The sequence below is a fragment of the Mya arenaria genome, chromosome 2, assembly GCF_026914265.1.
Source record: "Mya arenaria isolate MELC-2E11 chromosome 2, ASM2691426v1".
Classification (NCBI taxonomy): Eukaryota; Metazoa; Mollusca; class Bivalvia; order Myida; family Myidae; genus Mya; species Mya arenaria.
In genome coordinates this window covers 55,352,382-55,366,551 of record NC_069123.1, presented here as the reverse complement: position 1 = coordinate 55,366,551, position 14,170 = coordinate 55,352,382, and the positions used below count along the sequence as shown (strand labels likewise).

At 34.6% G+C, this 14,170-nt stretch overlaps 1 protein-coding gene and 1 long non-coding RNA gene across 2 annotated transcripts in view; one reads left to right on the top strand and one right to left on the bottom strand.

Annotated features, from left to right (window-relative positions):
• Positions 1-12,867, bottom strand: part of LOC128208995 (uncharacterized) — a 136,429-nt gene extending 123,562 nt beyond the window's left edge. Inside the window, exons 1-8 of the mRNA XM_052912785.1 lie at positions 12,691-12,867; positions 9,520-9,625; positions 7,751-8,130; positions 5,865-6,023; positions 5,242-5,353; positions 1,516-1,814; positions 1,157-1,309; positions 891-944 (exon numbers count right to left, since the gene is read on the bottom strand). Coding sequence (XP_052768745.1) covers positions 891-944; positions 1,157-1,309; positions 1,516-1,814; positions 5,242-5,353; positions 5,865-6,023; positions 7,751-8,130; positions 9,520-9,625; positions 12,691-12,847 — 1,420 coding nt within the window. The 5' untranslated portion in view covers positions 12,848-12,867. The remainder of the gene's footprint in view (positions 1-890; positions 945-1,156; positions 1,310-1,515; positions 1,815-5,241; positions 5,354-5,864; positions 6,024-7,750; positions 8,131-9,519; positions 9,626-12,690) is intronic.
• On the top strand, positions 51-12,867 carry LOC128209002 (uncharacterized). The gene is made up of 3 exons (XR_008256927.1): positions 51-155; positions 12,317-12,384; positions 12,699-12,867. It is a non-coding gene; the product is annotated as an uncharacterized LOC128209002 (long non-coding RNA).
• Positions 12,868-14,170: the final 1,303 nt, after the last annotated feature.

The window sequence follows — 14,170 nt, the reverse complement described above, 5'->3', positions numbered from 1 at the left end:
ACCATAATACTCTGCAGTAGAGTCTTTGTTTCTTGCTGAGTCACATTGTTCTTGGAGAAGGTCGATGAGAGAGTTGGCTGGGGGAAAGTGAAAACTTTAGTTTTCACTATTCTAGCAGTTTGGATGAGATATACTTGATAGAGTAGCACATTTATGTAAGTATAGATGTTTTATCATTATTTGAAGTAAAAGTTGAATTGTAGCATTTGATTAAATTGGCATTGTTGATGGATTTACATTTGGGTTTATATCACAAGGTTTTCTTGGTAACATTCTTCTTTCTAAATTCTATAATGGCTATCAGTGAAATATTCTATTTGCCATTTATGTGAGTACAGAGGAATATTATGTGTATCAATTGAAATAAATGACAGTGTATTTTAATCATTTAGTTATTTTTACCAAAGTATTTGTGTTAGTTTAAGACTGAAGTGCCAGACTTTCATATGCCAGGAGAATGAGTTATCTCATTGATATCATTAGAGGGACATATCATTTAATGATTTATATGTCAAAGGTATATGTGATTATTGATATTATTTAAACGTTAATTTGTACTTAATATGTTTTTGTTAATTTGATATATTTCAGAGTTTCGTATAACTTCAGTCGGGACCCATTTATATATAGTACATGCAGATTGACATTGTGGTATACTGTATATGTTACACCTGAATAAATAGAGCAGTAACTGGATGGAGTTGATTTGTACATCCGGGGTCGGTTACACAAACTTAAAGACACGATCATTCAATGCATTTAAGACTTAAAATGCTTAGTTCATTTGCCAACAGTTACAGTGTTATTTTTGGCACAATACAAGCATCTGTTATCGAGGCTAGATACAGTATAATAAAAAATAATAACTAAATTTATTTGAAAAACATTACCAAGAATATTTGCTGAATCGTCTTTGTCAACAACTGGATTATAATTTCTGGCAGCTAAAAAGTAAATACAAATAATCATGCTTCATACAATAAGACATAGATTCAATGAGATCATAGTTTATTTCAAAACCTATTTGAAGAGATCTTACTAAGACTTCTGCTTTAACAAAGTTTAAAACTTTGAAATCAGATTTAAAACATTGCTTAATTCAAAGTCTTAATTGTGTACAAGGTTTTTTAAAAGAATTTATAAACTGGTCAATTACCATCACATATTTTGGTTTGCAATAGCTTGGAGGAACTGAGAAGGTTGTCATAGTTCAGATATGTGAACTTGTCCTTGCTGGGATCGGAGGCCAGGGCATCTGTTTCAGTTGTGGAGTAGTCAGTCCCCACTCCAATAGACATCATGTGTATGCCTGATACACAAACGGCGAAAATAATGTCACAGACTAGTTTATATTTTTCGGCATATTTCTGATCAAATAATCAAAAGATCATCGTTAACTATGTCCATCATGTTTTTTAGACAAGGTTATTAGTTTGAAGTTACATATAACTTATTATAAAGTTACTTATTTACTAGAAGCACAAACTAATTCAGCTGCCATTGACTGGTACCCACCAAGCAGTTTGTTGATGGCAGCATTCCTAAGCAGCTGGAAGGAGTTTGCCGCCTGGTTGCCGAGGGCAGTGATAAGTATCCATGGAAACCCCTCCTGGTTACGGCCCCTATCTGTAAATTCCTGCCGGGCAATCTGCAAGGCATTAGCGACATCAGCACTTTTGGCCTCATTGTCAAGGCCGAAGATGGCAAGCTGGACATCCTGATTGTTCAAAGACTCAGACAAGGTCATCTGGGTCATGTTCATCCCCGGGTCACCAATGCCAACCACTCCTATCCGGGTCTCTCCCACGCTAAATCTGAAACATGGCTATTTGATTAAATTTCATTTTTTCATATTGCATGTATTAATGATATTTTAATTCCAATGAAAGACTGATTTGATGTTGTAATTTTCTGACATTACATACTAATCCGTTGGTAGAACATTCTTTTCCATTATATTATCAGCGTAAAATGCACAGTATGCTATAAAAAGAATTAATTTCTAGGTTGTTGGCTGCTAGGCCTACAGACTTTTATAAGCGTACATCGTAATCTATCATCTTGAGATCGCTATATCATTTTTAACATCTAATGAATTAATGGTCATACAAACATAAATTATCAACCCCAGCGCTGTGAAACTGTGCTGGTCAACAACCTTATAAACATTACCAATCTGCTCTTATAGCTACAGAGCTGCATATTTCATGAGTAGCTGATAAAGTAGTGCTGCAATAAATATTCATAATATGTTGTGCAGTTATAACATAGTGTTAATAAGCTGTTTATGAAATTATGCATTATGAAAAGCAGAATACGCAAATGGTTTCAAATTGAATGTGTAATGAATGAAAATAAATTTGGATACGGTACTCAATTCCATGGACATGGATCTTTGTCTATAACACTTTGGATTACTAGCAGATATCTAGAATCTTATCTATTAAAAATAGAATCTGGGTCATTTGGTTCATACTAAATGGCTGACCAACTGGCTGACTATATAGAAATGGAGGGAATCTAACTAAGCTGAAAAAGGCTGACCAACAACGAAAAAGAACTGAAATGAAAATATTTTAAGTTATTTTATGTTATATGCTTTGTTTTGTTTACCGTAAATGACTGGGTATTAGACGCCCTTTTTTCCCTCAGAATTCATGCAAAAAAATGCCTGCGTATAATACCCAGTAACAATTTTTTTTCTGAGGTCGATTTCAAGCCGAGAGTTTGTTTAGATATATGTAGAAAAGGATGTTACTTGCTTCATATTGATCAAGTATATACCAGTTAAAATGGCAGTTGAAGATCGGGATACAGTACGGTATATCGTAAGACGTTTATAATTTAAACAAAAATATTTTTCGATTAAAGTTATTCAATATCATTTTGAATAATAAATTGAATTGAACAATGATTTAAACTTGCATATAAAAAAGCAAAGTTGGGCACTGTCAAAATATTTTTTGTCAGTTGTACGAGAAGGTGTGAAAAACTCGACTCCCTTTAACCTGTTTAACATACCAATACTACAATATTTACATTCACACTTCATTCCTAAACGATGGTTGTTGTTTATCAATTGCACTTTATTTCTGTATAAAGTGCAATGGCATTTCCCATCGATATCGCGTGCGTTTGTTCGATACTTCTGTCCTGTCATTGGGCGCAATAATACCAAGGGGCGGGGCATATTTACTACGGAACTATTTTTTTCAATGAAATCGTAGTAAAATTTTTGCCAATATTGGCAACATGCAAAACTGTAATCTGCAGTAGAGCAGTTAAAAAAAGATAAGCAACGATAATTTGATTGATTTTAATGTAGATGGTTTCATGATGGATGGAACAGTTGAAGAAACGTTGGTGTTTAAAAAGGCTGTTAAATGTCACGAAAATGCAAAAACAGTTAGTTCAAAATAACCTCTATGACGGGTGCTTGTATGGCGTCATGAGTGATGTCATTGAAAAAGTTCTACATTAAGCTCGATTCGGGCCGCAACATAACTCGGCAGCTGCATTTTGTTTCGACGCCATTTTTTGCAGGGTTGTTTTTTCGAAAATTGACTGGATTACTGGGATTATTTACACGCAATGCCTATTGGGTAATCAATTAATTACCTATTCAGTCATACTTTAACCATTGTTTGTTTTGATAACTAATTTAAGCCTGAAAATTTGGTAAACATGTTCTTGATAAAATGAACAGCATCTTCAGCATCAGAGAAAACATATTTGAAATTTCTTTGTTCATTGCATACGACGTAATGGAATCATGTCCATATAAGTTGTATGTTCTGAATAAAATCGACAGAAATAACTACAGTTCGGAGGAGTTAGTCGTTTTAGACATAATTTAGTGCTTTTAATAGTCAAAACAATTGCAGAAAAAACTATATAGTAAACACATCAGCTTGCCAGGAAAAGACAACTCAGTAGAAAATATGTAAGTTATATGTGGTTTATTTCATGTTTTGGTATTTGTATGCAGCTACGTTATATATGCTAAAATATGTTTTTGTGCAAAAGTTAGCATCGTTGACCAACTTTCGGTCAAAAACCTGGTCGCTCAGCCTTCATTGTTATGATGCGGGCCCTGATAGCGCATATGTAAAGCAAAAAACCGGGCATTAACGGCACGTGAATTTACTGAATAATGCACGTTTTCTACCGATAACGCCCGGGTTTTTGCGTTTTAATACACCACAATAACGGACCGAAAACACACATTTTAAGCAATAATACGTATTTATAATATTCTTGACCTTGAAAAGATAGAAAGTAATCATATAAATAAGGAACTATTTTATCTGTGCATTCATTGTGGTATAAAATTAGGTTGCGATAGCTGTTCTAATTTACCCACCGTTGAGAACAACGAGAGAAAGAAAAAAGAGAAAATGCTCTTGAATAATCAATTTATTTTAGCAGAAATGTAGATTTAAATGAATGTAAATATAAGTATTAAAATTCGACATGTTGCATTTTATTGGGGTATGGTATGCAATGGCGCAGTTCAAAATATTGGTGGAGTCCTTCGGACTCCACCCATTTTGAACAGCCCCATTGCATACCATACCCCAATAAAATGCAACATGTCGAATTTTAATCCTTAAAACTGTTGCGATAATGGTCTTGTTTTTTCGCACTTTGTCACATTCTTTATTCTTTTCTGTGCTGACATTTTCAGAACAAACCCGTACAATATAAGGTTTTTGCATAACTTAACTTTTCATTCTCGACCGTTTATCATTGTATGGTTTTAAAGATAACCGTCGCCATTTTCACGAAAAAAATTTTTTGTCACTGTCAACAAACATGGTGGCCGAAAATGCCAGACAATTTGACATCTTTTCTATGCGTCTTTTAACTAAAAACATAGATTAAAAGTTTTTTCTTGGACTTTTCACAGATTTTTTCCCTGTGTCTAATACCCCCTATCGTCTTATACCCAGTCATTTACGGTACTCGTTTAATAAGAATAGTTGTTAGTTGATTTTAAAAATATTTGAAAATATCACTTTTATAATTATTTTGTGAATGGCTCCCTAGATTGACCAATCAATTTGTCTGAACCAAACAGAAAATTATAACAGAGACCTGGGTGTATGACTCCAGCAGCTTACTTCAGTTGATGGCTGAGTTTAAACATGGTTGTTACCAGATACAGGTGGAAAAACACAACAGCAACATAGCAGATTAAGTGGAGAATGTCTAAACTAACGTCGAATGTCAAAAACTAACCCATTAATAAGTGACCAGAAGAATGCCTTTTGCAAACCAAAGTCACGGTCATTGATGTTCTCTGATGTGTCAATAGCAAAGATAAGGTCCATAGGCACCTCACACTTCTCCACTGGAACGAAAAAAAACTTTCTTTAATCACACATTTAACAAACAGCTAAAGCATTATTGTGGTTGTTTAAATCAAAATAAAAGGTTTACAAATTCTTTAAACAAGATTTACTATTTGACATACTGGTAATTGTGACCAAGACACTCAAGAAACATCTTACAGAATTGGCTTTCTCTTCTGACCATTAATTTGAACTGTTGAATGTAATTGTAATATTTTTTTTCAAATGTTTACTCTATTTTGCTAACACCAGAGCAGTCAGAATCAACAATTCCAAAAGTTTTTACAGGTCTGCAGTAACTATTTTTTTTTTTTTTTCAATTTGTTTCCTGTCTAGCTTTTCAAATTCAGTGGTTTTGTCACATGAATCTTATATGCCAAATGTAAGTGGTCTATTAATGTAAGTTGAAACTTAAATAGTTCAGCAGTCAATCATTGATTGAAGCGGAGTATTAAAACATTTGTATCACAATATGATAATGCAATCCAGTAATTATTCCAAGTCCCTTACATATGCAGTCAGCTGCGGAGGTTGATGCAGTGTTTGGTGTCGTACTGTCATTCGGACATTCCTCACACTTGTACGAGGTCATCCTGTTCCGGTATGTACCAACGTTACACATCCCACACTTCCCGTCAGCCTTTATCTCCCAACCTGCCTTGCACGGCTCTAAAACAGAAAAAAATGAAAAAACTATAAAAAATTAAGTTTAACATGAAATCATGACAAAAATCATGACAAATGGCATTTAAATGCAACAATAGCGGGTAAAATAACGGGTAAAATAACGGGTAAAATAACGAATGAATTATAATTAACATAATGATGCAATATGTTTTAGTATTCACAGAATTCATCATAGCTAGGATTATTACTGAGTATTAAAGAAGAGAACTTGGAGAACTAGGAGAATAAAGGAAACATGTCAATGAGTGGGGTAATGCAAACAAGAGGCACATCAGTGCCTGTGCTCCACTGGCCAAAAGGTTCAAGCAAAGACCACCTAACAAACATTTTCGTCAAGTTTCATGGAAATACAATCATCAATTTTTGAGGAGAAGTTATTTAAAAAAAATTTTTACTTTAATAGCTCTGGCTGCCATGTTGTGCAGTGGACCGAAATGATTTGGGCAATTTGAGTAAAGGAGCACCAAACAAACATTTCTGTCAAGTTTTATCGAAAAAAGGTCATCGGTTTTGACGACAAGTCGTATAAAGTTTTTTTTATTTTTTAGCTCTGGCAGCCATGGTGTGCAGTGGACTGGAACCATTTAACAAATTTTGGTTAATGACCATCCAAGGAACATTTCTGTCAAGTTTCATCAAAATCTGATCATCGGTTTTCGAGGAGAAGTCGTTTAAAGGTTTTTCTATTTTTACCTCTGGGGGCCATCTTGTGCAGTGGACCGAAACCATTGAAGCAAATTTGATAAAGGACCATCCAAGGAACATTTCTGTTAAGTTTCATCAAAATCTGATCATCGGTTTCTGAGAAGATGTTCTTTAAAGGTTTTTCTATTTTTTTGCCCTGGCAGCCATTTTGTGCAGCGGACCGGAACCATTTGAGCAATTTTGGTTAAGGACCACCCAAGGAACAATTCTGTCAAGTTTCATCAAAATCTGCCTATCCGTTTCAGAGGAGATGTCGTTTAAAGATTTTGCTATTTTTAGCTGTGGCGGCCATATTGTGCAATGGACCAGAACCATTTGAGCAATTTTAATAAAGGACCACCCAAGGAACATTACTGTCAAGTTTCATCAAAATCTGCCGAACCGTTTCAGAGGAGATGTCGTTTAAAGATTTTGCTATTTTTAGCTCTGGCGGCCATATTGTGCAATGGACCGGAACCATTTGAGCAATTTTGGTAAAGGACCACCAAAGGAACATTCCTGTGAAGTTTTGTCAAAATCCGCTTATCAGTTTCAGAGGAGATGTCGTTTAAAGTAAAAGTTTACGCACGCATGCACGCACGCACGCACGCACGCACTCACGACGGACAATCTGTGACGACATAAGCTCCATGGCCTTCGGCCAGTGGAGCTAAAAAACGATAACTGTCACTAAAGTTTGTACTTCCCCAACCATGAATCAAAGTGTTCATGGATTATTATCAGGTAAGTATTATCCAATCATGTAAAAAATGTGAAAATCAAACATTAAACTTTTAAATAAATATGAATTACTGTAAAATCCTTGGGGCCCATCAATACTTAGAAAATGTTAGGAGTTATTAAAGTAAAGGAAGACATTCAGAAGGTAATTGGCCGGCATATTTTTTTAAATATCCATTTGACAATAATTCATAGACTGCCATCACTAGATTCTAGCTGCATTATTAGTCACTTCAAGTAGTTTTCTAGGCTAAAAACATATTAGTGTATTTCGAAACATTTACCTTGGCAAAGACTGTTCTGAATTTTCCATGCCGGTATTTTAACAGTGAAGTCCGCATCATAGAAGGCAAAGTTATCTGAGGCAAACTGCTCCCACTGTCTCGATGGGCTCGCGTCATTGGCTGGATTTCCATGTATCAATGTAAACTTTATCCTGTCTTCATTCTTGGCAGTATTCACTAGTGTTGTGAACTCTGTCTGCACATCTTGCCCTCCAATATCAGAAAACATCCTGTCAGTGATGATGACAATGTTGTGGATGGTGTCAGTGTCGACACTGTTTTTGATGATGCTGATGGCCTCCTGTAGAGCCTGCACCATACTGGTGATTGGGCTGTTGGTTTCACCAACCTGTATGATGCTGGCTGTCACGCTTAGAAACCTTTGAAAGAGAAGCAACAAGAAGTATTACAGCAATGTTTGAGACTGGTTCTGGATTAAACTTATTAAATGCCAACAATTTAGCCATTTGACCCACACACAAATCAAGACTTACATTTTTCAAAATAAGGCATCAATATGGTTCAGAATTATGGCATTCCCAGGAACTTGATATATAAGTCTTTAAGCTTACAATAAATAAGCTTAATAAGTTAAATATTATGTATCTGTTAGCAATTTAATTGACCTTTTTAATCGCAAAATCAAATAAATTTTCTAAAACCTGATGAACAAACCTCTTAGATTTAAAAAGACCTGGTAAATCTTCTCAGAAATATTTACTGTGAAAGCATAAATATTCAAGGGACATAATTTCCGTGGATTTTGTGGGTTGGCTTATCCACAAATTCAAGATCAAAACAAAATTTTGACCTTTAATTTTGAAATCATACTAACAATGTAAAAGGGTATACATGAATATTCATGGTCGTGGTATTATGTAACAAATTGTATGTACCTAAATCACTGTTTATACTATAATTGATATGTTATAAATTATGTGAAGTTATGCTCTGGAAAAGAAAATATTACAAAGGGAAATTACTCGATCTGTAATTAGCTGAAATAGAGTTACGGTTATCATACACTGCACTTCTTATTGTGCTTTACTTTCGTAAGAAGTTAAATCAAATTCCATCAAGTAGTTTTCAAGTAAATACAAGAAAAAGTAACAGAGGGCTATAACTCTGTATTGAGCTGTAAAAGAGTTTTAGTTTTAGTACACTGCACATCCTCTCATTGTGGTTTACCATCATATGAGGCTTAATTAAATTACATACAGTAGTTTTCAAGAAATGCCCCGGACAACAAAAATAACAAAGGGCAATGACTCTGTAATGAGCTGAAATACAGTTATATTCTTGTACATTGCAAATCCTCTTGTTGTGCTTGACCATGGTATGAAGATTAATGAAATTCCATCCAGTAGTTTTCAAGTGATGCTCTGGACAAGAAAAAGTAACAGAGGCTTATAACTCTGTATTGAGCTGAAATAGAGTTATAATCTTTTACACTGCACTTCCTCTCAGTGTGCTTTACCATCTAACGAAATTTAATTAAATTCCACCCAGTAGTTTTCAAATGATGCTCCCGTCAAGAAAAATTACAGTGGATCTATCAACCAACTAACCACAGGGTGACTCCAATATACATTTACCACCTCAAACTTTGTTTGTCATAAGGGTATAATTAAGACTGCCCTAAATATTTCATTCCTTGCTATATTTATATCAGAGTGGTTCAGCATCCTGTCAAAACATGTAGTTGAGATACATGTAACAAGCACATAAAGTTATGTTACTGAAACTTTAAAGAATTAAAACAAATATACCTGTCAGACATATCCTTTGAAAATGCTTTTGTTTTGAGAAGCATACTGGCTCCTTCAATGAACCAGATGTAGGTCACATGCAGCTTGTAGGCACACCTAAAATTCTCTGAAATCAAATAAGAGGGAGTAACTTTCCAGTATGGTGCTTAATTTTGCATACTGGTGTGCATTATGGCAGACTGGTGTGTATTTTGGCAGACTCATGTATGTTACTTTGCAGACTGGTGTGTTTTAATGCAGACTGGTGTGTTTTTATGCGGACTGGTGTGTTTTTATGCAGACGGGTGCTTTTTTTTGCAGACTGGTGTGTTTTATGCAGATGGGTGTGGGTTTTTTGCAGACTGGTGTGTAACTATGGTGTGAAACTTTGCAATATGGTGTGTAACTCTGCAGTATGGTGTGTAAATGTGCAGTATGTTGTGAAACTTTGCAGTATGGTGTGTAAATTTGCAGTATGGTGTGTAACTATGGTGTGAAGTATGATGTGTAACTTTTTTGCAGTATGGTAAAAATCTTTGCAGTTTAGTGAATAACTGTGCAGTATGGTTGGTTACTTTGCAGTTTGGTGTGTTACTTTGCAGTTTGGTTTGTAACTTTAAAGTCTTGTGTGAAACTTTGCTGTTTAGTGTGTAACTTTGCTGTTTAGTGTGTAATTTTGAAGTTTAGTGTGTAACATTGCTGTTTTGTGTGTAACTTTGCAGTTTTGTGTGTAACTTTGCAGTATGGTGTAACTTTGCAGTTTAGTGTGTAACTTTGCTGTTTAGATTGCACTTTGCAGTTTGTGAGTTTGTAACTTTAAAGTCTTGTGTGAAACTTTGCTGTTTAGTGTGTAACTTTGCTGTTTAGTGTGTAATTTTGAAGTTTAGTGTGTAACATTGCTGTTTTGTGTGTAACTTTGCAGTTTTGTGTGTAACTTTGCAGTATGGTGTAACTTTGCAGTTTAGTGTGTAACTTTGCTGTTTAGATTGCACTTTGCAGTTTGTGAGTAACTGTGCAGTATGGTGCATAACTTTGCAGTTTAGTGTGTAACTTTAAAGTTTTGTGTGTAACTTTGCAGTATGGTGTAACTTTGCAGTTTAGTGTGCAACTTTGCAGTTTAGTGTGAAACTTTGCAGTTTAGAGTGTAACTTGGCTGTTTAGTGTGTAATTTTGCTGTTTAGTGTGTTACTTTGCAGTTTAGTACATAACTGTGCAGTATGGTGCATAACTTTGCAGTTTAGTGTGTAACTTTGCAGTTTTGTGAGTAACTGTGCACTTTGTTGGGTATCTTGCAGTTAAGTATGGTGTGTTACTTTGCAGTTTATTGTATAACTTTGCAGTATAGTACGTGACTTTGCAGAAATGGTGTAACTTTGCAGGTATGTTGTGTAACTATGCAGACCCGTGTGACTCTTTGCTATGTAACTTTGCTAAATGGTTTATGATTTTGCAATTTGTTCTGAAACTTTGCAGACTCATGTGTAATTTTGCTTTATATATATTTTTTTGCAGTGGGGTGTATAACTTTGCAGTATAGGGTGTAACTTTGCAGTATAGGGTGTAACTTTGCATTTGGTGTGTAACTTTGCAGTTTAGTGTGTAACTTTTAAGTTTTTGTGTAACTTTGCAGTTTTGTGTGTAACTTTGAAGTTTTTTGTGTAACGTTGAAGATTTGTGTGTCACTTTGCAGTGTGTGTAACTTTGCAGTTTAGTGTGTAACTTTGCAGTTTAGTGTGAATCTTTGCAGTTTTGTTTGTATCTTTGCAGTTTTGTTTGTATCTTTGCAGTTTCGTGTGTAACTTTGCAGTATGGTGTGTTACTTTGCAGTTACGGTGAATCTTTGCAGTTATGGTGTGTAACTATGTAGGCTCGTGTGACTCTTTGCTCTTTGCAATGTAACTTTGCAAAATGGTACTGTGAAATTATTAATGTTTGTGGGGCATTAATGTTCATGGTTTTCGTGGGTTGGGTGATCCACAAATTCAAGATCCCACGAAATATAAACCCTTTATTCACTTTTGCAATTGCCATGTTATGTACATACTAGTTTATTCATTACAGAAGTCGCAGTATACAGCGTTAATAACTGTCTCACTGTATATCTTACTATCATTGTTTTGTTAATATATTATACCTACCTTTAAGAAATAATAAACCAAATCAATTAAATGTGTTTTTATGAACATAATTACAGAAGCACGTGTTTAAACTTGTGCTGTTAATGAAAATCTCCAGGTTTACAAGATGTGCGTGATGAGTGTCGGTACTCAATTTTTTAATTTAATGAAATAATTAATCGATTACATTTGAGGTTATACTGAGCACCCAACATGACAACGTACAAAACAACGCGTACAATTTATTTATTAAACAAAAACGTGTGCATAAATATTGAAATGATCTTGTTTACTCAAATATACGCACCTCCGTGTTTTCACAGTTTGCAAAATTCTTAATTGGTATTCGATGGCTTCCCCTATCTGTATTTATGATCAGGGTACATCTTCTTTTATGACCTTAATTCCCAATTAAATCGATAATTGACATGGGTATATGCACTAATTGGCATCTCGTACCACTTTAGCGAGTGTCATAAACCGAGTGATGTAGAGAGGAAAATCACAGGCCAGCGCATGGAGAATATGCAGACGATCTAGGACGATTTTTTTCAAAAATGAAAAACCACGAATTCATGTACCCACGAAATGGTATTTTTTCGGCAAACAACGAAATTTTATGCCAACGAATATAAATGATTTCACAGTATATGATTTTGCAGACTCATGTGTAATTTTGCTTTACATATGTTATTTTGCAGCATGGTGTGTAACTTTGCAGAATAGGGTGTAACTTTGCAGTATAGGATGTAACGGGAGCAACTTTGCAGTAAGTATATGGTGTAACTTTGCAGTATATGGTGTAACTTTGCATTTGGTGTGTAACTCTGCAGTTAAATGTGTAATATTACAGTATGGTGTGTAACTTTGCAGTTTGTTGTGTAACTTTGGAGTATGGTAATTGTAACTTTGAAGACTAGTGTTTAACTTTGCAATGTATTCATTATATACTGGGTAACAAACTCAAACTATATCTTCATAAATTAAGGAGCATTAAATGCATTTATTTTGTTTGTCTCCACAACCAAGCTTGATTATATAATTATACACTAATACAACAATCAGATATTTTTACCTGGGCAGACCACATTGATCAAGTCCGTGGTCGTGACTTCGCTGATGAGGGGTTTGACGACAACAGAGTTGAGGCCAGTGGATGCGATGGTCTTCACCTCATCCAAGAAGAAGTTGCCCACCCCGACACACACCCTGTACACACCTGCATCCTCCATCTGTAAAACAACGTGACATTGTTACTCATTTTAAATTTTAGAGGCAGTGGTAGTTTTTTCAAAAGTACCATTTTATTCTAATATCATTGGATTCTTGTCCTATGAAAGCATAAGACCTCATTGATACGGGGGCCATTAAAAAAGTAGACTTTGTTAATAAGTTATGAAGTTTTTTACTTGGTTTCATAATATTTGGCGATTCTAAAAGTAAGGTATTTTTTAAAAGACACTGCGAGAACTTAATGTATAGACTTTTTGGTATTTTTGTAATTGTTTTAACAATAAAAGGCTGACACTAAGCACACATTATGAAAAGGTGTTAACGTAATTCTTTTAGTGATTAAACATATATTCATGTATGATTCTACCAAACTTTGTGAATTCGTGCAATAATGTATGTAAGATATAAAAATAATAAACTAATATGAACCAAACTTTCTAGGAATCAAGCTTTTATAACTAAATGAGATTCAGAAATTGTTGACGTCAAAATACGGCACAAGAATTTATAGTTATTGTTGTAAAATTCTCATTTCTGTAAAATGTTCTGTTTAAAATTGCTCTATATTTACATATATGTGCAGCTTTACACCCACTTATTCGTGTAATGTTCAAGTTTGAAGTTGTCTAAGAAATTTCCTGTCTCAACTATTTGACAATCCCTACATGCAAATTGAAAAATGTGAAATATCTAGGTTATGTCAGCGTGCCGTGCTTAATATGGGAACATTGCATAAAAAACAACAAATACAAGAGCTGTCACAGAGACAGCGCGCTCGACTATTCCGCCGCTTTTCAGTGTAAGGATTGAAAACTTTTTGGCCAATGCATGGATCACTGTTAGATTAGATTTCAATGCAATACATGATGTGCTGAGATATTAACATAAATGTGGTTATATGCAAAATTTTAACCAGAATTTTTAAGTGTAATAATACAGGGCCATTATTTGCAAAATACAGTTATCTAACTTGGTTATTCAATTAGGTTGGGTGGTTGAATACCATTGTATAAAGTGTCAATGCAATACATCAAGTAGTTGCTGAGATATTGTCCTATGTGTGCTAACATGCAAGACCTTAACCAGAATTTCTAAGTCTAATAATAAAGGCCCATAATTTGCATTATATTCAAAAAAGTGTTATCTTACTTCATTAATTTAGTAGGTTATATAGTTGGGAATACATATCTAAAGTTTCAATGCAATACATGATATACTTGCTGAGATATTGACTTAAAAGTGGTTACATGCTAAACCTTCACCAGAATTTCTAAGTCAAATAATAAAGGCCTATTATTTGCATTAAATGCAAACTATAGTTA